Source organism: Rhinatrema bivittatum, chromosome 6, assembly GCF_901001135.1.
Source record: "Rhinatrema bivittatum chromosome 6, aRhiBiv1.1, whole genome shotgun sequence".
NCBI lineage: Eukaryota > Metazoa > Chordata > Amphibia > Gymnophiona > Rhinatrematidae > Rhinatrema > Rhinatrema bivittatum.
The window spans coordinates 275452151-275476874 of record NC_042620.1 but is presented as its reverse complement, the minus strand read 5'-3'; the positions used below and the strand labels follow the sequence as shown (position 1 = coordinate 275476874).

At 46.7% G+C, this 24724-nt stretch overlaps 1 protein-coding gene across 1 annotated transcript in view; it reads right to left on the bottom strand.

Moving 5' to 3' along the window:
• Positions 1-24724, bottom strand: part of TEX11 (testis expressed 11) — a 974891-nt gene that overhangs the window by 563676 nt on the left and 386491 nt on the right. Inside the window, exon 11 of the mRNA XM_029607248.1 lies at positions 11728-11823. Within this exon, the coding sequence (XP_029463108.1) occupies positions 11728-11823 (96 nt within the window). The remainder of the gene's footprint in view (positions 1-11727; positions 11824-24724) is intronic.

Below are 24724 nucleotides of genomic sequence, written 5' to 3'. Positions count from 1 at the left end.
TTTTTATTCCCACAGTTTCTTAATTTGTTTCACCTTTATAGTTTTTAAGCTCAATATTTTATATAAATACATCAGTAAGACATATTATAACAATAATTTTATTAGAGTACAGTTTAACCACACACAACATTAAGTGATATATTTATTTATATTAACAAAGATACATTGATATGTACAGTTAATGTTCACAATATCTTGATTAATGTTCAACTTTAATGTATAATACATCATGTGATATTGTCATCTTTTTTCTGCACCATTACAGACGCAACATAAGAGATCATACAGCTCTTTATATGATCACACTATATTCATAGTCGATATATAACTAATGAATTCAAGAAGATTATTGTAAGGTAATGTTGATGTTTTTATCAATATTCTGGATTTTGTTTTTATGCAATTTATTCTACCGTGAGGCTATGTACAAATTCACTTGGTTTGTTACAAATCCATCTTTTTAGTGTATTTATCCTCTATATGTCACCTTGGCTTTTTTATCTAACTTTTAAATGACTGATTCACTAAAATGTGATTGATTGATTCAAATAACTATACAATTATTGATGATGTCATTTATATTATTTTATTCTTATTCTCAAAGCTTTTATTTATGTTTTTAGCCCCTGAGGCAGCCGTTTTGAAACGGCGAAACTCGGCCAGAGTCGGGCTACCCTTGTGTCTCCACTGCAATAAAGGATTGTTTTAAGACTACAGGCATCTATTTCTTTTCTTTCATCCTCTCCCAACACGAAGTCCAGACTCAGGAGACTCCCATTCCCTGAGGAGGAGCAAGTGGTGCATAGGATGAAAAGGGAAAGAACGCGGTAAGGTCCTAAGTCCCGCCAGGACCGTGTCCGCGTTTGGAGTCATAGCTGCAGCCACAGAATCCTCTGGGGGGGGGGGGGGGGTCAATTCCCAGTTCTTGAAGAACGAAGGGAATAAGAGGCTCCAATTCTTCCCGCCTAAAAAAGACGCAGATCACACGGATCATCACCCTCTAGGGGAGGGGGAGTAGAATCATCATCATCCCCAACATCATGAGGGTCCAAAGGAGGAGGGGGAGGTGGGTCCACGGCGGGAGGGGGGGCCCCCGGGACCACGCGAACCCTAACAGGGCCCTGAGGGTCCAAAACATCCTCAGAGGAAGGCCTAGGTGGAATTGGAGGGGGGGGGAACAATAGGAGGGGGGTCCATATCCCTTTGCAGACTGGCCAGATATGATTCATGCATTAAAAGTACAAAATCCGAAGAAAAATGGGCCCGGGCCGAACTTTTTGCGGGGGTGGGGGGTTTGAAAAGGTATGGGGGGGGGGGGGGTCAGAGCCAGCACCCCGAGAGCGAACCGGGCTCAAATCGGGTACAAAAAGCGAAATTCGAGTCCCCTGCAACAGGAGAAGCAGGAAGAGAAAAATCCAACATGGCCACCACAGCCTGTGAGGAAGTCAGTAGGACTGTTTAGATGATCGAGGGGTTAAAGGGGCACCTGGAGAAGATAAGGCCATCATGGAAAGATTAAACGAGTTCTTTTCTTCAGTGTTTACTGACAAGGATGTTGGGGAGATACCCGTTCTGAAGAAGGTTTTCATGGGTAATGATTCAGATGAACTGATCCAAATCGCGGTGAATCTAGAAGATGTGGTAGGCCTGATTGACAAACTGAAGATTAGTAAATCACCTGGACTGGATGGTATACACCCCAGGGTTCTGAAGGAACTCAAAAATGAAATTTCAGATCTTTTAGTTAACATTTGTAGCCTATCATTAAAATCATCCATTGTACCTGAAGACTGCAGGGTGGCTAATCTAACCCCAATATTTAAAAAGGGCTCCAGGGCGATCTGGGGAAACATAGAAACATAGAAGTGATGGCAGAAGAAGACCATATGGCCCATCCAGTCTGCCCAGCAAGCTTTCACAGTTATTTTTCTCATACTTATCTGTTTCTCTGACCGCTGAGATCAGGGCCCTTATTGGTAACTTTTTGGTTCTAATTTTCCTTCCACCCCTGCCACTGATGTAGAGAGCAGTGCTGGAGCTGCATAAAAGTGAAGTATCAATCCTAATTGGTTCGGGGTAGTAACCGCCGCAATAAGCAAGCTAGTCCCAAGCTTATTTGTTTACTCAGCCTGTACAATTTAGTCCTTGTTGGTTGTCTTAATATAAATCCTCTTTTCTTCATTCCCCCCTGCCGTTGAAGCAGTGAGCTGCGCTGTATATGTATTCAAAGTGAAGTATTGGTTCGGGGTAGTAAATGCCGCAACAAGAAAGCTACTCCCACACTTATTTGTTTTCCCAAACTACAGACCAGTTAGCCTGAATTCAGTGCCAGGAAAAAGAGTGGAAAGTTTTTTAAAGATCAAAATCACAGAACATTTAGAAAGACATGGTTTAATGGAACAAAGTCAGCATGGCTTTACCCAAGGCAAATTTGCCTCACAAATCTGCTTCACATTTTTGAAGGGATTAATAAACATTTAGATAAAGGTGAACCGGTATGTACTGTATTTGGATTTTCAGAAGGCATTTGACAAAGTTCCTCATGAGAGGCTTCTAAGAAAAGTGAAACGTCATGGGATAGGTGGCGATATCCTTTTGTGGATTACAAACTGGTTAAGAGACAGAAACAGAGAGTAGGATTAAATAGACAATTTTCTCAATGGAAAATGGTATACAGTGGAGTGCCTCAAGGATCTGTACTAGGATCCATGCTTTTCAATATATTTATAAATGATCTGGAAAGGAATACGACGAATGAGGTAATCAAATTTACAGATGATACAAAATTATTCAGAGTAGTTAAATCACAAGCAGATTGTGATAAATTGAAAGAGGACCTTGTGAGACTGGAAAATTGGGCATCCAAATGGCAGATAAAATTTAATGTGGATAAGTGCAAGGTGATGCATATAGGGAAAAATAACCCATGCAGTAGTTACACGATGTTATGTTCCATATTAGGAGTTACCACCCAGGAAAGATATCTAGATGTCATAGTGGATAATACATTGAAATTGTCGGCTCAGTGTGCTGCGGCAGTCAAAAAAGCAAACAGAATGCTAGGAATTATTAGGAAGGGAATGGTAAATAAAACGGAGGATGTCATAATGCTTCTGTATCGCTCCATGGTAAGACCGCACCTTGAATACTGTGTACAATTCTGGTCGCCGCATCTCAAGTATGATATACTTGCGATGAAGAAGGTACAGAGAAGGGCAATCACAATGATAAAGGGGATGGAACAGCTCCCCTATGAGGAAAGACTAAAGAGGTTAGGGCTGTTCAGCTTGGAGAAGGGACAGCTGAGGGGGGATATGATAGAGGTCTTTAAAATCATGTGAGGTCTAGAATGGGTAAATGTGAATCTATTATTTACTCTTTTGGATAATAGAAGGACTAGGGGGCACTCCATAAAGTTAGCATGTAGCACATTTAAAACTAATCGTAGAAAATTATTTTTCACTCAGCGCACAATTAAAGTCTGGAATTTGTTGCCAGGGTATGTAGTTAGTGCAGTTGGTGTAGCTGGGTTTAAAAAAGGTTTGGATACGTTCTTGGAAGAGAAGTCCATTACCTGCTATTAATCAAGTTGACTTAGAAAATAGCCACTGCTATTACTGCCATCATAAATAGCCACTGCTATTACTGCCATCATAAATTATTAAGCTAATTAACATACAATTTATCTCAGTACCTATCAGACACACAATAGAATATAAAATGGTTCAGGAACATAGATTCTAGGGTCTCACCACACCCCTAATTCATTAATAAATGGTTTAGGCTACACATAATAATTAAGGAATTCATTTCATACACAACAGCAGACAAACACACATACAGCCATTCACCATGAACAAGTTCAGGGACCGCACGATGACAGCCGGGATCTCAGATATAGAGCAGATTCAATGAAGAATAAGGAGCGATTTGATCTCAGAAAGGATGAACACAGGGCCAGCTCAACAGTCGGATAAGCCGTAAAATGAGCTCAACTGGACGAACATTATCAGTACAGACATAGATGATCCACGGAGGCTGCAGCGGCATTAATTGAGGCGGTACCACACCGCTTAGTAAAAAATGCACACACCCCCCTGGTTGACATCAGAGGGCGGACGTGGGAGTGTTCAGTCTCCCATCAGGTCCTCAGAGGCGTTCAACAAATATAGAGCAAATTTAATGAAGAATAAGGAGTGATTTGATCTCAGAAAGGATGAATACAGGACCAACCCAACAGTCAGATAAGCCGTAAAATGAACTCGACTAGACGAACATTATCAGTACAGACATAGGTTATCCATGGAGGCTGCAGCGGCATAAATTGAGGCGGTACCACACCGCTTAGTAAAAAATGGACACACCCCCCTGGTTGATATCAGAGGGCGGACGTGGGAGTGTTCAGTCTCCCATCAGGTCCTCAGAGGCGTTCCCAGGGTCACTAATTATCCAGATTAAAAACACCTCAGCTAGTCTCGGTCTGATGAAACGAAAGGGTGGGGACCCGCGGTGAGTATAAAAAGAGCAGAATAGGCAAGTGCGCCTCAGACACAGAAGGTAGGCGCCGTCCACGAGCAGAAGCATGGTCAACACAAAAGTAAGTATCTCAGAACGTGCATATGGTATGTAGAAAAGGTTTGTTGGAATGAAAAAAGATGAGAATTAATTGTGTTATCTTCATAGTTGGCGACATAACAGATACTGTGTACCTGGTTAGGACACAGCACTACCCCTCCCGTAGCCCCTGAAGCAGGCACGAACGTGCCGAAACATGGCCCATGTCGGGCAAGCAGACGTGATCCCGTGAGAAGAAGTTGAGACGGATGCCTTGATAAGTATTTACAAACAAGCAGCGGGTCGCCTCAGAAAACGGGGAGATAAGGGGATTTTTTAGAAAATAGTTTAAGAAAGAGAAAAACAGAAAAATTTGCATTAAAACTTGGATAATAAAGAATAATAGACGGGGCTAAAAAGAAGGACACCCACCAATTGGTTGTCCTTTAATAGAGCCACCGTACATGAGCAACACCATAGCACAAGTGTCCCTTGTATTGGTGTATGTTGTAGAATTATTACTGCCATCAGTAGCATGGGATATACTTAGTTTTTGGGTACTTGCCAGGTACTTCTAGCCTGGATTGGTCACTGTTGGAAACAGGATGCTGGGTTTGATGGACCCTTGGTCTGACCCAGTATGGCAGTTTCTTATGTTCTTATGCTTCCAAGCAATAGAGAACACGGAGTACAGACAAAATATTTAACGTTCACTAAACTAAGGAACCAGTTAAGACATTTACCAGTCCTCCAACGAATATCAGGAACAACATTCTTTAACATCTACAACCAAAGGCAAAAATCGGCAGCCGAGGACAAGTTGGGGATTGCCCTGCCTTCATTAGAGGAAAGGAAATAATCAGGCAAGTAGTAATTTATCCTTCTTCTGCACACAGGCAGGCCAATCCCCACAAGTGAGATGTACCAAAACTACTCCCAAACAGGGTGGGAGGCTGCCCACGGTCCAGTTAACACCACACGTGTGAAGACTGCGCCCTGTGGAACCTGAATGTCCAAGCAGAAAAGCTTGGGAAGGTTTGCAAAGAAGACCACATTGCTGCCCAGGAAAATTCGGCCGGAGATGATAACCAAAGTTCTTCCCAAAATAGTGCCTGAGCTCTCTAGTGGAATGCATTCTAAGTCGCTTAGAGAAAGGAATCTTGGCATCTACACAGGCGGCTGTGATGTCATCCTTTTTCCAACGGCCTATAGTTGCTGCATTGTCAGATCCCCTTGATTACCTCCACTATGGAGCAGGAACAATCGATAAGACTTTCTGATATGTTTAGTATTTTATTTATTTATTTATTTAAAGTTTTATGCCGGTATTTGGTAGAACAGTCATATCGGTTTACATCAATTCACATTAATTTACAACTGATAACATACATCAACTAAAATCAATAAAACAATGTTACTAATTCATTTTAAATTCAGTTACAATTTCTGTTAAAAATTCTTAAATGAAAAACACACATTAGACAGTGACAACAGTGCCTTACTCATTGTACATTTTTCCTGTTTTATCCTTAGTTAATTGCCTGTTAATTTATTCGCATTACTCAGCCTTCAAACATCACCTCAGATGCCACTCGACATCCAAGGCATGCAAAAGACAATATTCACTCTCATCTCTATTCCTGTCCAGCATGGGTAGGAAAAATATAACTATGCAAATGAAACTCCAAAACCACTTTTGGCAACAGAAGGTAAAGTCTGTAGCAGCACCATCCCTGGAGTCACACACAGAAAACTGACTTCAAGGAAATTAGCTTCAAAGAGAGGTTACGTAGTGGTCGACCTGCCAAGAATCCACAACCAGATTAAGGTTCCCAAGGGCACCAGTAGTCACCAGGAAGGGCAAAGATTCTTAACTCCCTTCAAAAACAGAGACACATCCAGAGGGGAAGACCAAGGTCCTTTATTGACTCGCCCCCTACAAAAGGTGAGAGCTGCCACTTGAAACGTCCAAAAATTAATGGAATTTCTACTTTGAGAGGCTGAGAACGCTGCTCCTCTAACCAGGCCTCGAAAACACTCCAAACACTAAAATAAGCCAGAGATGTAGAAAATATTCCAGCCCAGAGCAAGGTGGAATCACTACAGCAGAATAACCAGGCTTCAATTACTGAAGGACAAAATCAACCAAGATCATCATGAAGAATGGGTTACTGCACAATAGATCCATCTAGGGCGGATGCTTGAGAGGACTGCCCACCAGCAGCCCTTACAGACTGGCATACCACAGCTTCTGGGCCAATCCAGAGCCACCAGAAGCACGGTTTCTGTTTGGCTTGCGATTTTTTGCACAACCCTACCAAATAGTAGCCATGCCCCGCGGCACCACTTAAACAAGAGCAACAATATGCAGAGCTTTCAGATCCCATCTGCAACTGTAAAACCATGGAACTTCACATTGGCTGAGGTCGCCAGCAAATCCAGAAGGGTGACCCCAGCGCGCAGCCATTAGTGGCTGACAACTCCTACTCTCCAGGGATCAAGCTCCATTCGCTAAGAAAGAAAGCCCTTACGTTGTCTATTTGCTCTGACACCTGAGGGCTCTTGGTTCTGGCCTGATGAAGAATGTAAGCCACCGTGGATGCATTATCCAACATTATCCTGACCGAGCGTCTAGAAGCTTGGTGAACCTCAAGAACGCCAGCCGAATTGCCTGTGCTTCCAATCAATTTATGCTGTTCGGCACTCCAGAGACCTTGAACTACCATTCTGGCATCTCTAAGAAAATTCCCTTCCTGAGAAGACTACATGTGTGCCCTTGCCCAGAGGAAAACCTCCAACATGGCTGCCATCAAACCCAGGATCTGTAGATAAGATTCACACTGTTGGGCGAACAGACCTTCTCATGGTTTGAACTGGAGCAATCAACTTCTGAATGCGACTCCCTGGCCAAAACTCTCAGTCCTGCTAGGAAACGACATGGATGCCAAGATACTCCAGTGTCTGAGGCAGCTATAAGCTGCTCTTGGCCAAGTTCACCACCCAGCCTAGATCTTGAAGTAATGAGACCACCTCACGAGAAGCCAGGTGACTCTCTCCCACCCTTTTGGCCCAAATTAACCAGTCATCCAGATACGGGGAACCAAGATGCCATCCCTCCTGAAAGATGCCACAATCATCCCCATGACCTTAGAGAAGGTCCTAGGTGCAGTGGCCAGCTGCAAGAGCAGGGCCTGAAACTGATAATGACATCGCAGAACAGAAAACAGCAGGAACCATTGATGTTCTCAGTGAATGGGAATATGTATTAATATTCATTACTTATGTTTTCTTCCTCATTGTTAAAAACTGCATTTTTGAACTGAACAATTCATTGTAAATCATTCACTTCCATCTCTGGAAACTTTACCATTCTACAGGTTAATACAACATGTTAAAGTTCCTATCTTTTCTTCTTCTTACTCCTAGTTGTACGTATCCTTGTTTATTGTAACTATATTTATAATATGTATATTACATATTTGGTTCTATGTTCCAGTTATTACCCCATTGTTTACTGTAAACCGGCTTGATGTGATGTTATCACGAATGCCGGTATAGAAAAAAATCAAAATAAATAAATAAATAAATAATGTAGAAATGCCTCCGTCAGATCTAGGGATGGGAGCATTCTCCTGCTTGGACTGCCATTATTAGGGAGCACAGAGTTTCCATACAGAAATGAGTCATCTGCAAATGACAACTGACTTCTTTGAAATCTAAGATGGGCCAAAAGGAACCATTCTTTTTTGTACAACGAAAGAAATGGAATAGCAGCCCATATTTTTTTGTGATTCTGGAACCGGAATTACGGCCTTCAAGTCCAAAGCCTCCTTAAGGAAGGCTCCAATTCCACCCTGTTCTGTAGGAGTTGCATGAAGAGACCACAAAGGCATCAGAGGAATGTGAAAATACTCCAGAGCATAGCCTTCTCTTAACACTTCCAGTACCCACTGGACCGATATGATTCGGACCCAGTTCAGATAAAAGTGAGACAGACTAGTTGCTCCACTCCCGGAACTCACATTCTTCCAAGACTTCCTGGATCGAAAGGACTGAGACTTACCAAAAGGTCGAGAATTCTGAGTAGTCGCTCCCTTATAAGGACAACAACGCCTATAGCCTCTAGCTCGGCCTCTTGCCCAAAAGGACGCAATGCCTGCTTCTTATCCTCTGACAAACAAGGGACCCCACAGTTGATGCCTAGCCGCTTTCATGGAAGCCAACCCTCTGCGGCAGAGCGAACAAAGTCACAGCCCGCATCAACTAAGAAAGCAACGCTCGGTTCTAACACCGCTCCACTATTTGACCCTGTTCCCTCAGGCTCCTGAGAGAGGCAAAGACTTGCCTGAGCCACCAGGGAGCACCAAGAGGTAATCTGCAAATTCATTGCCATGGTCTCAAGGCCTGCTTAAGGATAGCTTCAATTCTCCTATCCTGAGCATCTTTTAGAGTTGCCCTTCCTTCTACATGAATGACGGTCTGCTTTGATACAGAACTCACCAGCGCTTCCACCTCTAGAAAACATAATTATTCTCTCACTACCAGTTCCAAGGGATACAACCCACCAAAGTGTGCACCCATTTAAGGTTTGCCTCTGGAGCATTCCATACAATCAACTTGAACTGCATCCAGGAGGGGAAAGAAACAAATTGCTTGCGTAGAGTGACCAAAATAGGATCTGTCTTTTGTGCACCCGTGGAGTCACCTCCAGTCACACCAAATGGCTTCAGAGTCTGAGATAACAGACTCAGTAACTTATCACTGTGAAAGAAACAGAGTAGAGTTCTATGTGGCTCCAAATCCAGTGGGATTTCCCCTTTCTCAAGAGGGGAGAAACCCAAATCCTCGTCAGAATCATCTGTATTCACATCCTCCTGCATATCATCAGGGACCCCTGTATCACGGAGCTTGCAAGTGGTGACAACAATCAGGAACCCTGAGTATGCGACCCTGCTTTGAAGGTATCACTGTCTCTGCTGGGTGCCCCTGCAGAAATATCTGTAGTTCCTGGAAAATCCCAGTCAGGAAAAGGAGGATGGGCCCACATCAGGCCCTATAGGATCCTAGGATCGAACATCTTCTGAAAATGTTTCCGGCTTGGGGTCAACTAAAGAAGGGGCCTTCAGCTTCAGCTCCAGCCCCTCCTGACTGAGGGGATAGCCCAGTGTCCAGGCAGCGCTGGCATAGACTCATAGAAATCCTTGGCTATATTGCCCTTATATGGTAAGTAGCATAGATCGCTAGGCACTTAGACTTCTTTGTCATCAGCGCCATACCTTTCCCTCGCTTTCCTTCTGTGCCCAAGTAAATGACGTGCTCAAGTAGGTGCCCAGCACGCGCTCAAATAGGCACTTAGTGCATGTGCTCAGATAGGTGCTTTAACGCGTGCGCAATTCAGCACTCAGCACACGGACAAGTCAGCAGTCAGGACATGTGCAAGTCGGCGCTCAGTCTCAAATAAGCGCTCTGCAAATATAGGCCACGACCTTGTGCAAACAACTAGGTGTGCACATGCGCATCTACGTCACCACACCGCCATATGGCAAGCATGTGGCTCAAAGAACCAAGCCTAGGAGTGGGGCCTAGCCAGAGGCTGCTAAACCCACCGCACCTGCGCCACCACCGCAACTCACTAAACTCCCCAGAGAAGTAAGAGGGAAGAAGGAAAAGAAGCTGACCACACGCAGAGGAAGGAAAGGAATAGGGGAAATAAAACCTTCCTACTCTCTACCTTCTGCTCATTTTGTTTTGTTTTCCTTCTTTTTTTTTTAACCTGAGCTCAGCCGTCCATGGCTGAGAGTATGACTAGGTCTCCTGTTACAGGGGGAGAGGGCGAAAGTTTTCACCACCATGCCTCCCAACCGTTTCTCTTAGCTGCAAAAATGTGAAGTTAGCAAGTAGCACATTTAAGACTAATCGGAGAAAATTATTTTTCAACACATAATTAAACTCTGGAATTTGTTGCCAGAGGATGTGGTTAGTGCAGTTAGTGTAGCTAGGTTCAAAAAAGGTTTGGATAAGTTCTTGGAGGAGAAGTCCATTAACTGCCATTAATCAAATTTACTTAGGGGCGGATTTTCAGAGCCCTGCTCGCCTAAATCCGGGCGGATTTAGGTGAGCAGGGCCCTGCGCGCCAGTGCGCCTATGTTCAATAGGCCTACCGGCGCGAGGGGGGCGTGTCGGGGGGCGGGCCCGGTCGGCGCGGCGTTTTGGGGGCGTGTCGGCAGCGTTTTGGGGGCGGGCCCGGGGGCGTGGTTACGGCCCGGGGCGGTCCGGGGGCATGGCCGCGCCCTCCGTACCCGCCCCCAGGTTGCGTCCCGGCGCGCTAGCGGCCCGCTGGCGCGCAGGGATTTACGTCTCCCTCCGGGAGGCGTAAATCCCCCGACAAAGGTAAGGGGGGGGTTTAGACAGGGCCGGGCAGGTGGGTTAGGTAGGGGAAGGGAGGGGAAGGTGAGGGGAGGGCAAAAGAAAGTTCCCTCCGAGGCCGCTCCGATTTCGGAGCGGCCTCGGAGGGAACGGGGGTAGGCTGCGCGGCTCGGCGCGCGCCAGCTATACAGAATCGATAGCCTTGCGCGCGCCGATCCAGGATTTTAGCGGCTATGCGCGGCTACGCGCGTATCTACTAAAATCCCGCGTACTTTTGCTTGCGCCTGATGCGCCAGCAAAAGTACGCCAATTCGCGCGGTTTGAAAATCTACCCCTTAGGGAATAGCCACTGCTATTAATTGCATCAGTAGCATGGGATCTTCTTGATGTGTGGGTACTTGCCAGGTTCTTGTGGCCTGGTTTGGCCTCTTTTGGAAACAGGATGCTGGGCTTGATGGACCCTTGGTCTGACCCAGCATGGCAATTTCTTATTTTCTTATGTGCAGAACTAGGTGCGACATACATATGCAAAATTCCACCTCAAGAGCCGGTGCAATTTAGTGTATGTAGTTTTACACTCACACTTTCGATTCAACCTCCCACCAAATGCCTTCTTACTATGCACATAAAGGTTCCTCTTAAAATTGTGTTCTGCTCTTACGTTTATGCTCATAGACCCTGAAATGATTTGCAAATGGTGATTTACACTTAGAAACTGGAGTTTCTGTACATAAATCCTTTTGACAATCAGGTCTGTAAAGTACAGCATGATGACAAGAGTACCTCATTAACCAATCACAAGAGTACCTCATTAGCCAAGCATATGGCTCTAAGGGCTTTGTCTTGATACTCCTTGCAGTCCCAGTCCAGGTAGACCGTTGCTAGTAAACGCAGTACTTTGGCCTACATTACATAGAGAAACAGTGGGTATGAAAACCAAACAGAAATTCACAAGGTGTTCTACTCAGTCATTACTTTGAAATACAGAAGTTCAATATAAGATACAGAACTGGAGAATTAATATCTAATCAATGGATGCATTGTTCTTCAAAACACAAAACTGTCTCTAAGACAGATATGGCTAGCTTTTGTTTCCAACTCAAAAATTTCAATGTGTTCTGCAATTAGAACTGGTTTTCTCAACTGCAAGAATCAGGACTACAAGTTCCCAAATTTACTAGAAAGAGAGATAGAAATAGGTCTGCATCATGGATAAAAATATCCCACTTCATATGGCTCCTTGCCTAGATTATGGATGGGGTAAGATATGTTCAGGGGTTGTATCAATTTTGAAAGTTTGAATTATTGAAGGGTGCATCCAAGTCCTCATTCATTTATTCCTACCTAATCTCACTGTATATGGGGAGGCAAATTTTCAGTCACTGCACAGTGTTTGCAAGCCAATTTTCTAAGGCAAACTTCTTTGAAAATCCTACAGTACCTGGTGTCTTGGTGGGGGCAGGGGGTTTGGCTTGCATATTTTGCAAAGTGCAAAGTATGCAGGGCAAACCATGCAGGAATTTCAAAATGAAATCCACTGCACATACTTAATAGCCCTCTACCCAGATTCCTTAAATGTCTATTGGATGACAGGATCCAAAGTTGAATCCTTAGACGTATTAGTCCCATTTGCATCCCTGGAATACAGTTTATATCAGCATCTGACATTTTTACTCAGTTTGATGAACCAGTTTATTTTATGGTGTCTATAGTTTTATTTAATTTTAAAAATATTTTAACCACATTTCCAAATAATGCTCAAGGCGGCTTACAACATTCAGGAACAATTCATCTATGCCGCAATTACTTATAATTTATGTGGGTTCTTGAGGCAAAGGAAATAAAATGATCTGCCCAAGGTCACAAGGAGCATCAGTGGGGGATGTGGGATTTGAACTCAACCACTAGACCATTTCTTTGTTTATGGTATTAATCTACATCTGGTACAAGCTGTTCTCCTAGGACAAGCAGGATGGTAGCCCTCACATATGGGTGATATCATCCGATGGAGCCCGGCACGGAAAACTTTTGTCAAAGTTTCTAGAAGCTTTGACCAGCGCACTGAGCATGTAGAGCATGCCGCTATCCGCGCATCCATGCGAGGTCCCCCTTCAGTCGCTTCTTTTCCGTGGTGCAGTTGCCTCGCAGTTAGTGGAGCATTTCAATTTCCTTGTTTTCTCGATATTTTTCAACTTTTTTTCCGAATTCCTCGTCAGGTCCCCCCTTCATGGTTGGTGCCTCCTTGGTGCGGTAGGTCATTTCTTGCCCTTTTTCCAGCTTTGCGGTCAATTCCCGACTTCTTGCCTCGTGGTGACTGCCGGTCATTGACCGCACGCTGGGTGTTTTTATGGTGTCGACAAGTTTTCGTCGGTGCCCGCAGTACCCGCGGACCATGTCCATCATGGATCCATATGAAGTTTGTATCCTCTGCCTGGGGGCCTCACACGATGTCCGCGGGTGCCATCTGTGCAACCAGATGACACATAAAGGGCGTTGGGTATGCCTTGATAAGATGAAGAAACTTTTTGGGGCCCCAAAGTCTACTCCTTCTATGCCTGCGTTGAGAGATCGCAGGGAGCCGTCCAACATGCTTCTCCTAGCGGTCCCTCTCGCCAGTACTTCCAAGGATCGAGGGGACAGGGATAGGTCCTCGATGATTTCTCTGCTCTCCAGGACATTGGGATCATCAACTTCCTCGGCGCCGGGGAAAGACCGGGCTGGGCACCGAAAAATATCCCGGTTCCGGAGCAGCATTGGTGACTACCGAGCCGCCATCGAAGTGGCAGCAACCATTGGAGGCTCCATCCTCAAATGCCCCCGGTAGCCCTAGGCATTCCCCACAGACACCAGTGCTAGGCACCGTGCCACCTCAGAGGCCTGAGGAAGAGCCGGTGATGCCTCATCCCCCTCCATCAGTCCTGGCTACTTCAGACATTCAGGAGGAGTTGGACCACAGGGTGCAGTCCGTACTGCACAAAGCACTCCAGTGCATTGAGCTGCCGGTGCCACCGGCCCTAATATCGGTGCCTGAGCCTCCACCATCGATGTTAGCACCACTGCTGGAGTGTCTGGACGTCCTTCTGGACACCCTTCTGACGCAGCCAGTGCCCAAGGGGCTTTCGGTTCAACATCAGCCACCGATGCCCTCCACTGGAGCGATCCCAATTCTCGGGTCCCCTGCAAGGAAGATATGGCCGGTACCGTGTTTCCTCGCCCATGGTTCCCCGAGCTTACCGGATCCCTCCAGCCTACTGCGGCCTCTGGTTCCCTCGATGCCAGGGGAACCATCAATGCCATCGGAGCCCAGAGTCAATACCCCTCATGGACCTCGCCCATGCAGGCGAGTGAGGAGGAGGGGCCTTACGACCCCTGGGGTGACAACTCCACGGACCCGTCCTCGGACTATTCAGACGACTCCCCTCTCGGAGCCTTCTCCACTGGAGGAATGGTGCAGGTCACCACCCGAGGACTTGTCAAGGCTATGGCTGTCAGGGCAATGGCTGAGGCCATTCCCTTTCAGCTGCTTATGGAGGAGGACTGGTGACATAAGATGCTGGAAGTGCTCCAGTTCGTCAACACTCCTAAGGAAATCGTGGCAGTTCCTATCCATGATATTTTTAAGGACCTCCTCCTCCGCATGTGGGAGCACCCCATTTCTATCTCCCCTGTTAACAGAAAGGCCGATGCCACCTACTTGGTAAAGCAGGCCATAGGATTTGAAAAGTGTCACCTCCCCCACCAGTTGATGATCATGGAGTCTGCCCTGAAGAAGGCAGGGCACTCCTGCACTCATGCCTCCACCCCGCCGGGCCGTAAACACAAGGAGCTCGATGCTCTGCACCGGTAGGTCTTCCAGGGTGCCATGCTGGTGGCCTGCATTGCTGCCTACCAGCTTTATATGACCCAATATAACTGCAATCTCTGGAAACGAGTCCAGGACTTTGTGGAACGCCTGCCGCAACAGCAACAAGAGGCCCTCTCGGTTGTCGCCCTGCTGGGCCTCAAAGTGGGAATGCACGAGGTGCGATCCACCTACAATGTTTTGAGACAGCGGTCCGCATAGCAGCAGTGGGCATTGGCACCAGGCGAATGGCATGGCTTCGGGCCTCTGACCTCCAGCCAGAGGTGCAGGATAGACTGGCCGACCTCCCCTGCATAGGTGAAAACTTCTTTAGGGATAAGGTCTGGGATGCGGTAGCACAATTGAAGGACCAAATGATATCCTTCAATAGCTGTCCGCTAGTGCTTCTGAAGGCCTGTCCTCAGCCAGGAAATCCTCCAGGCCGGGTTCCCAGAAGCCTTTTACCGGCAGAGGAAATATTATCCTCCAGGCTCCCGGGCTCGCACGCCACACACCGGGTTCAGGGGCCGTCCTCGCCAACAGCAAGCCCCCAGATCCCAGCTGGCCCTGGCCATGAGCTTTTAACTGAAAGTGAGGAAGCGGAAGTCAGTTGGCCATACCCCTGGCATTGGATCCCCCCGTGGGAGGCAGACTCCTTGGCTTCGCCCATCGCTAGGAAGAGATCACGTCGGACCGCTGGGTCCTTATTATCATTCGCCAGGAGTACCGTCTAAACTTCAGCTGGCTCCCAGAGACCTCGCCCCCATGTCCATCATGGGGTTCGTCTGCCCATCAGGTCATACTTCAGACGGAACTCACTGCCCTCCTTGTGGCGAGCATGGTGGAACCAGTCCCTCACCATCAACAGGGCAGAGGGTTCTATTCGAAGTAATTCCTCATTCGGAAAAGGAATGGCGGATTGCGCCCCATCCTCGACCTCAGGGCGCTAAACAGGTTTCTCATACGAGAAAAGTTTAAGATGGTCTCTCTGGCATGCTGATCCCACTCGTCAGAGGAAGAGACTGGCTTTGCTCCCTCGATCTCAAGGAGGCTTACGCACATTTTGCAATCGTCCCCAGCCACGCAAGTACCTCCAATTCGTGGTGGAAAACACATTACCAGTACAAAGTGCTGCTCTTTAGGCTAGCATCAGCCCCCCGTGTTTTTACCAAATGCATAGTGGTGGTGGTCGCCTACCTCAGGTGTCGCTCGGTGCACGTGTTCCCCTACCTGGACGACTGGCTGGTCAAGAGCGACTCCCCCACGGGAGCCTTGCATGCTCTGACCTTGACAGTGAAAACGTTGCAGACAGTGGGGTTTGTCATAAACTTCCCCAAGACTCACCTTTGTCCGTCTCCCCAGATGGACTTCATAGGTGCCAGACTGGACACGATTCAGGCAAAAGCTTTTCTACCCCCGAGACAGGGTGATCACCCTTGCCTCACTGGCCACCCTTGACCGGAACAGCCGGAGGGTGCCAACTCACCTTCTGCTCCGCTTGCTGGGCCATATGGCGGCCTCTAGGGATGTGAATCGTTTTTGAACGATTAAAATTATCGTCCGATAATTTTAAAATCATCCAAAATCGTTAGAGTGCACGATACAATACAAATGCCCACGATTTATCGTCAGGGGCATTTGTATTGTATCGTTAAATAGGGGGTGGGAAAACCGGCACACCAAAAAAACCCTAACACCCACCCCGAACCTTTAAAACAAACCCCCACCCTCCCGAACCCCCCCAAAATGTTTTAAATGACCTGGGGTCCCGGCGCGATGATCCCGGCGCGATGTCCCGCTCTCTGCCCACGGCTGCTGTGAAGAGAAATGGCGCCGGTGGCCCTTTGCCCTTATCATGTGACAGGGCAAAGGTAGCGCCGGCGCCATTTTGATTCCTAGCTCCCGACGTCACGCGTTTAGGAGTTTAGGAGGTCGTTCCCGGACCCCCGCTGGACTTTTGGCAAGTCTTGTGGGGGTCAGGAGGCCCCCCCAAGCTGGCCAAAAGTCCCTGGGGGTCCAGCGGGGGTCCGGGAGCGATCTCCTATGCTCCTGACATCGGGGGACAAAAAAACAAAATGGCGCCGGCACTACCTTTGCCCTGCTGTCATATGACAGGGCAAAGGTAGCGCTGGCGCCATTTCTACAACGCACCGGAGGTCCAAGAGTAAAAGATCACACCGGGACCCTCCCTCTGGACCCCAGGTAATTTAAGGCATTTTGGGGGGGTTCGGGAGGGTGGGGGATTTATTTTAAAGGGTCGGGGTGGGTTTTAGGGATGTTTTAGTGTGCCGGTTTTCCCGCCCTCCCCCGATTTTCGATTTACACGATATTTTAAAAAACAAAACCGCGACGATAAGATTCCCTCCCCCCCCAGCCGAAATCGATCGTTAAGACGATCGATCACACGATTCACATCTCTAGTACTCACTCTATATAAAATTCCTAATTGACAGAGTGGTCCTCCGTACACATCCAAAATTCCTCCCCAAGGTCGTTACGGAATTCCACTTGAATCAATCCATAGTTTTACCCCCATTCTTTCCAAGGCCTCATTCACACCAAGGAGAACAAGCCTTACATACCTTGGAATGTAAGCGTGCGCTAGCATTTTACTTAGACCGCACTGCAGTCCACAGGAAGTTCACTCAACTCTTTGTATCTTATGATCCAAACAAACCGGGTAAAGCAGTGGGTAAACATACTCTATCCAATTGGCTAGCAGATTGCATACAGTTTTGCTATGAAAAAGCAGGCCTTCCTCTCCAATGGCGAGTAAAAGCGCATTCAGTAAGATCAATGTCAACCTCAGTAGCACACTATTGTTCAGTGCCAATTCTTGACATATGTAAAGCAGCAACATGGAGTTCTCTTCACATCTTTGCAGCTCATTACTGTTTGGATAAACAGGGAGGACAAGATTCAGCCTACGGACAATCTGTCTTAAAGAACTTGTTTCCAGTTTAATCCCAACTCCTTCTACATCCGACCTGCTGTGATCTTCGGCTGCCTCAGTACGTGACAAGTGCTTGTAACGCACTAACCCTTCTAGCCGATGTAATGGCTATGAGGAAGATAGTCTTCCATGTGAGAAATTTAAGATCACAGGACTTTATGGGTTCGAAAGGAGAACGCATGAGTCTTGTTAAGACCAGATTCAGGTCCCATTCTGTGACTGGTGGCCGAATTGGTGGTTTAAGTTGAGTTAAACCTCTCATAAACCTGCTGACAAGAGGTTGTATGGATATTGGTGCATCTCCCAGCTTGTTATGGTAAGCTCAGATTGCACTTAAATGTACTCTTACAGATGAACAAGATTTTATTGAAGCTTGCCCGACTCTGGCCAAGTTTCGCTCAAAGAGCTGCCTCAGGGGCTTTGAAGAAACTTCGATTGGCTTAAAACATCGCGCAGAACAATCAGAAGAGATAAAACAGCTGACTTGTGACGAAAAATATTTTTAACAAGTGCTTTTAAAACAAAGTTTTAAAAGTATTGGTATTGTATACCGATACGCCACTCATCATGGGTGAACGCATGATGAGTGGCGTATCGGTATGCAATACCAATACTTTTAAAACTTGGTTTTAAAAGCACTTGTTAAAAAAGCCCCTGAGGCAGCTCTTTGAGCGAAACTCGGCCAGAGTCGGACTAGCTTCAATAAAATCTTGTTTACAACCGATCCATCTACTCATGTATGTTGCTGACATCCATCTTGGATCGATTACCGGTTTGCTTTCTTGGACCATCCATCTTACAGATGAAGCCTGGAGACCCGAGTCTGAAAGTGGCATAAGTAGTCTAGTAGAGAAGTTGTGGGGCAGGAGAAAGGGTCAATACTCTTTTGTATGCACCACAAAGTAAACCTTTTCCATTTTGAAGAATAGTTCTTCCGTGTTGAAGGTTTACGTGAAGCTATAAGCACTTGAGATATATGAGTTGAAAGATTGAGTGGTTGTAGAATCAAGCTTTCAACATCCATGCTGTCAGGGATAGGGATTGAAGGTTGGGATGGCGCAACCGACCCTGATCCTGAGTTATGAGATTGGGAGCTACTCCCAGATGAATTGGATCCCTGACTGAGAGGTCTAGCAGTGTGGGGAACCATACTTGTCGAGGCCAATATGGGGCTATGAGTATCATGGACCCTTTATCCTGTTGTAGTTTCACTAGAGTTTTGGTTATGAGCGGTATTGGAGGATACGCATATAGTAGGCCTGAGTTCCAAGGGCGTGCAAAGGCGTCCTTGGCTGGCTGATTCTTCTGTTTGTGTAGAGAACAGAATTCGTCCACTTTGTGATTCAGATGTGACACAGAGAGGTCTATTGTTGGTTGACCCCAACGTTGAAATATCCTGGTCGCTACTGCAGGATCCAGGGACCATTCGTGTGGTTGGAATTGACGACTGAGTCGATCCGCTACTACATTGTGAATGCCTGCCAGATAAGTGGCTCGAAGAAACATTGAGTGATTGTGGGCCCATCCCCAAATCTGTGCAGCTTCTTGGCAAAGGAGGTACGAACCCGTGCCTCCCTGTTTGTTGATGTACCACATGGCTACTGTGTTGTCTGTTTGGATTAGAACAGTCTTGTGTGAAAGGCAGTCCTTGAACGCATGCAGTGCATAACATATAGTTCGAAGTTCCAGAAAATTGATTTGATATGTTGCTTCGAGTTTTGTCCAAGTCCCTTGAGTGTGGAGATTGTCTACATGAGCTCCCCATCCCAAGGTGGATGCATCTGTAGTTAAAGTAATCTCTTGGACTGGCTGTTGGAAAGGTAGGCCTTTGCACAGGTTGTTTTTGTTGGTCCACCAAAGTAGAGATAATCTTAGTTGGTGGGTCACTTGAATTGGATGATGAAGTGGTTGAATGGCTTGAATCCATTGTGAATTTAAAGTCCATTGGGCAACTCGCATGGCAAGTCTTGCCATTGGTTTAACATGAACTGTGGAGGCCATGTGACCTAGCAGTATCAGAAACTGATGGGCTGTGGTTTGTGTCCGTAAGGAAATGGAGTTTGCTAGTAGACTTAGGGTATCTGCACGTTCTATAGGTAGAATAGCCTTTGCTAGATCTGTGTTCAACTCTGCTCCTATGAAGTGAAGCAGATGAGTTGGAGTGAGATGGGATTTTTGATAATTGATTAGAAACCACATGGAGTGAAGTAGAGCAACTGTTCGAGTGAGAGAAGTTATTGCTCCTTGTTGAGATGGACTCTTTATGAGCCAGTCGTCTAGATATGGGAAAACATGAACTCCTTCTTTGTGCAAGTGCCCTGCTATGACCGCTAGACATTTGGTGAAGACTCTGGGAGCAGACGCCAGTCCAAATGGTAGAACTCTATATTGGTAATGTTGATGGTGTACCGTGAAGCGCAGGTACTTGCGATGAGGAGGGTATATTGGAATATGAGCGTAAGCTTCTTGAAGATCCAGAGAACAAAGCCAATCTCCTGCTTGAAGAAGTGGAAGCATGGTGCCTAGAGAAACCATCCTGAACTTTTCTTTCTTTAGAAATTTGTTGAGATTTCTGAGGTCTAGGATGGGACGTAGGCCTCCGGTTTTCTTTGGAATGAGGAAGTATCGGGAGTAGAATCCTCTGCCCTGCTGTGTCCGGGGCACTGGTTGTATGGCCCTGGATCTCAGAAGGGTGGATAATTCTGCTTGTAATTGTTGAAGTTGAGAATTTTGTTGTGGGCAGGATTTTGGTGGAAATTCTGGAGGAATTGAGGTGAAATTTAGTTGGTATCCTCGAGATACTATGGAAAGTACCCATTGATCTGATGTTATGTTTTGCCAATTTGTGTAAAAATAAGATATTCTTCCTCCCACTGGTAGATTTGGCTTGGGATTGCAAGGTTGGGTCTGTTCTCTGGTCTTTGTTTCAAAAGCCTGTTGCAGGGCCTGTTTGTGCAGGAGGTTGTGGACGAGCAGGCCTGGATTGTCTGGTTTGAGAGCGTTGTGTAGGTCTACTGGATCTACCCCTAGAAGTGTGTGGGTAGTATCTTCGTGGCCTGTAATAGGAACATCTCATATCTCTTCGTGGAGGACGACGAGAAGACTGAGTCGTAGGCTCTTGAGGGGTTTGAGACAGCTGACGTAGAGTCTCAGTGTGGTCCTTAAGCTGTTGTACAGCTTCTTGTATTTTGTCCCCAAACAGATTGTCACCAAGACAGGGCAGGTCCACAAGTTTGTCTTGTACCTCGATTCTGAGGTCAGATGCTTTGAGCCAGGCCCATCTGCGAGCAGTGATCCCAGCTGCTGCTGTTCTGGAAGCAGTCTCAAAATTATCATAGACTGCTCTTACCTCATGTTTACCTGCTTCCAGTCCCTTTGTTATTACAGCTTGTGCAGGCTCTTGGAACTGGGTGGGTAAAGAGATTATGAACTCTTTCATCTGCTTCCAGAGGTTCCTCTGGTATTGAGTAATGTAGAGTTGATACGCAGAGATTTTGGTGCTCAACATGGAACTCTGGTAGACCTTTTTACCTAGTGTATCCAGGAATCTGTGCTCCCTGCCTGGTGGGATGGATGAGTGTGGGCGCACACGTTTAGATTTTTTCTGTGCTGATTCCACCACTACAGACTGGTGTGGTAATTGCTGTTTGTGGTAGCCTGGAGCTGGTTGGACTATGTAAGTCGTCTCCACACGTTTATTCATTGTAGGGGTAGAACTGGGTGTTCCCAGATTCGTTTTTGGAGATCTTGTAAAACCTCGTGTACTGGTACCGCCAGTACTTGTTTGGGTGGATCTACAAACTGTAGCACCTCAAGGGTTTGTGCTCTTGTGTCTTCCTCTGCTGTAAGTTTAAATGGAATTGAGTCAGACATACTTTGTATGAATGAGGAGAAGGAAAGATGTTCTGGGGGTGACTTCTTTCTTCGATCAGGAGAAGAAGGGTTAGACATGAACTCCTCTGAAGAAAATTGAGAGGGTTCATCATCCCAGGAGTCTTCTGAATCTTCTCTGTAAGGTGATTTTGGCATTGGTTTAGGTGGGAGCTGGAGTCCTGAAGGACCAGGCTGTGGGTCATCGATGAAAACATCTGCAGACGTAGTATGAGGCCTAACAGGTGGTAAATTATCGATCACATTTTGGTACCTTTGTAAAAGGCGTCGATAAAAGGCCTCATCTTGAACTTCTGGAGGTTCCAGTGCAGGTTGGCCCGATGGTAGCGGAGATGCTGTCGATGTCGTCGTTGGTGGATATGGTACCGATGGTGGAATATGTGCAAAAAGTGATGTGGATTGTGTCCCGAGCCTTGGTGTAGTGGTTATAAAACCAGTCAAAATCCTGGGTGGCAAGAAGGATGCCGTCATCGGTGGTACCACCGGCATCGGTATTACCGGCATCGACGCTGGGGGCATCGGAATCGATGTAAAAGTTATCGGCATCGATGCTGGAGGCATCGGCATCGATGTTGGAGGCATCGGCATCGACACGGATAGTGTTGGCATCGACACGGATGTCGGCATCGACGGAATCGTCGGAATATTTTGCTCTTTTAGAGCTTGTAGAACCGCTTGTCTTATTAATGTAGACAATTCAGGCTGTACAATTGGTGAAATCACTGATGATGTACGCGGTGGCGGTACTGAGGTGTCCATCGACGAGGTGGTTGGAATCGGTGACGACGAAGGCCCGGGCATCGAAGGTGCTGGTGTTTCCTGCTGTCTGGGCCGCTTTGGCATCGATTCATCCTGGGACATCGATGTAGAAGATGATGGATGACGATGTCGATGGCGATGTTTGGATTTCTGGTGTTCTGCCGATTTTGTCGATAGTACCGAGGATGGAGAGGACGGGCGATCTCCGGAGCCATCCAGACGCGGTTTTTTAAGCAAAACCCTTTTGGTCGCTCCAGCCGGAGACGACCTCGATGATTTCGAGGGAGAAGGGATTAGCTGAAGAGAAAACAGATGCTCCATCTTCTCTTGTCTGGCTTTCCGTCCTTTTACTGTCATTTCTGCACATTTGGGGCATGTACTGACATCGTGTTTTTCTCCGAGGCAAAGTACACACTTCAAATGCGGATCAGTTATCGACATGTTTCTATTGCAAACGGGGCACTTTTTGAATGCCGTCGCCATTTTGGAACCGATGGCCGTCGATGGATGCGAGTGTGAGGAAAAACAATTCCAAAGAATATGAGAATGAAAATATTACTCACCAGCCAGCGAGCTTGAGAGCTCCTATGAGAGAGAATATCAAGAAAACTATTGACTTTATCAGTCACAAGAATTGCGAAACGCGAGGGCTGCGTCCCGCGATGCGAACGGCAGCGAGGAAAAGTGAAGACTGAAGAGAGACACCTGTGGCAGAGAATATCATGGCATGCTGGGCATGCTCAGTGGCCTCTCAGGACCAGTCAAAAGTTTCTAGAAACTTTGACAAAAAGGTTTCCCGCGCTGGGCTCCGTTCAGTGACGTCACCCATATGTGAGGACTAGCATCCTGCTTGTCCTGGGATAATTCTACTTGTAATTGAATTATGTGATTTTCGCTGAGCGAAAGAGGTCTCGGAGGAGAATCTGTTGGAATTGAGAGGAAATTGAGTTGGTAACCTCAAGATATTATTGCCAGAACCCATTGGTCGGTTGTTATTCGAACCCAATGTTTGTAAAAGGAGGATACTCGACCTCCTACCGGAAGCTCTGGATGAGGATTGGAGAGATGGCTGTGTTCCCTGGAAATGACCTCAAAAGCCAGCAGTCGGACCAGTCTGTGGTGGAGGTTGAGGCCTGGACGGTCTAGGCTGTCTGGGCTGAGCCCTTTGTTGTGGCCTAGAAGACCTGCTCCTAGATATAGGGAGGTAATACCGCCTCTGTCTATAGAAAGGTCTTCTAGAATCCTTCCTTTGAGGCCTACGAATTGGCTGCGTAGGTGGATCCTGGGGGATCGCTGAAAGCTGCCTTAGGGTTTCAGTATGCTCTTTTAATTGAGCAACTGCATCCTGTACCTTACATCCGAAAAGATTATCATCAAGACATGGGAGATCGACTAACTTGTCCTGGACTTCAGGCCTGAGGTCTGAGGCTTTAAGCCCTGCCCAACGTCTGGCACTTATACCCGATGCAGCCACTCTGGAAGCTGTCTCGAAACCATCACAGGCCACACAGACCTCGTGTTTGTCTGCTTCTAGCCCTTTATGAATAATCATTTGGGCTGCTTCCTGATGCTGTGATGGAAGTGATGGAATAAAGTCCTGCATTTGCTTCCACAAATTTCTTTGGTACTGGGTCATGTACAATTGATACGAAGATATCCTGGAATTTAACATGGCCCCTTGGAAGACTGTCCGTCCCAGGGAATCTAAAAATCTGTGATCTTTACCTGGGAGATTTGAAGAATGTGGTCTAATTCTCTTGGACTTCTTCTGTGCAGATTCTACCACTACTGACTGGTGAGGAAGCTGTGAGTTTTGGTAGCCAGGAGCAGACTGCACCAAATATGTAGTGTCCATTCTCTTGTTACCAGATGGCACTGAGCAGGGATGTTCCCAAATCCGATGTTGTAATTGTAAAAGGACATCATGGACTGGTACAGCTACCACTTGTTTTGGGGGGTCCACGAATTGAGGAACCTCCAATGTTTGCTGCCTGATGTCCTGCTCTGTGACCAAGGTGAATGGGATGGTGTCAGCCATTTCCTGGACAAAGGTTGTGAATGTGAAATCTTCCGGTGGAGATTTTTTTCCTTGGATCCGGTGGTAAGGGATCTGACATGAAGGCTTCAGATGAGGTATCTGAGTGTGTATCACTCCAAGTGTCATATGGATCCTGTTCAGGTGGAGAAATTGTGGATGTTCTAGGCGGTCTAGGAATCCGTGAAGGACCTGTTTGTGGATCTTCCAAGGGTGACTCCTCTAGGTGTTCTTTCCCAGGTTTGGGAGGAAGAGCACCGACCACCTCATCAAATCTCTTCATTAGAAGATGGTAGAGTGCGAGTTCTGGATGCCCCGGGTCCCC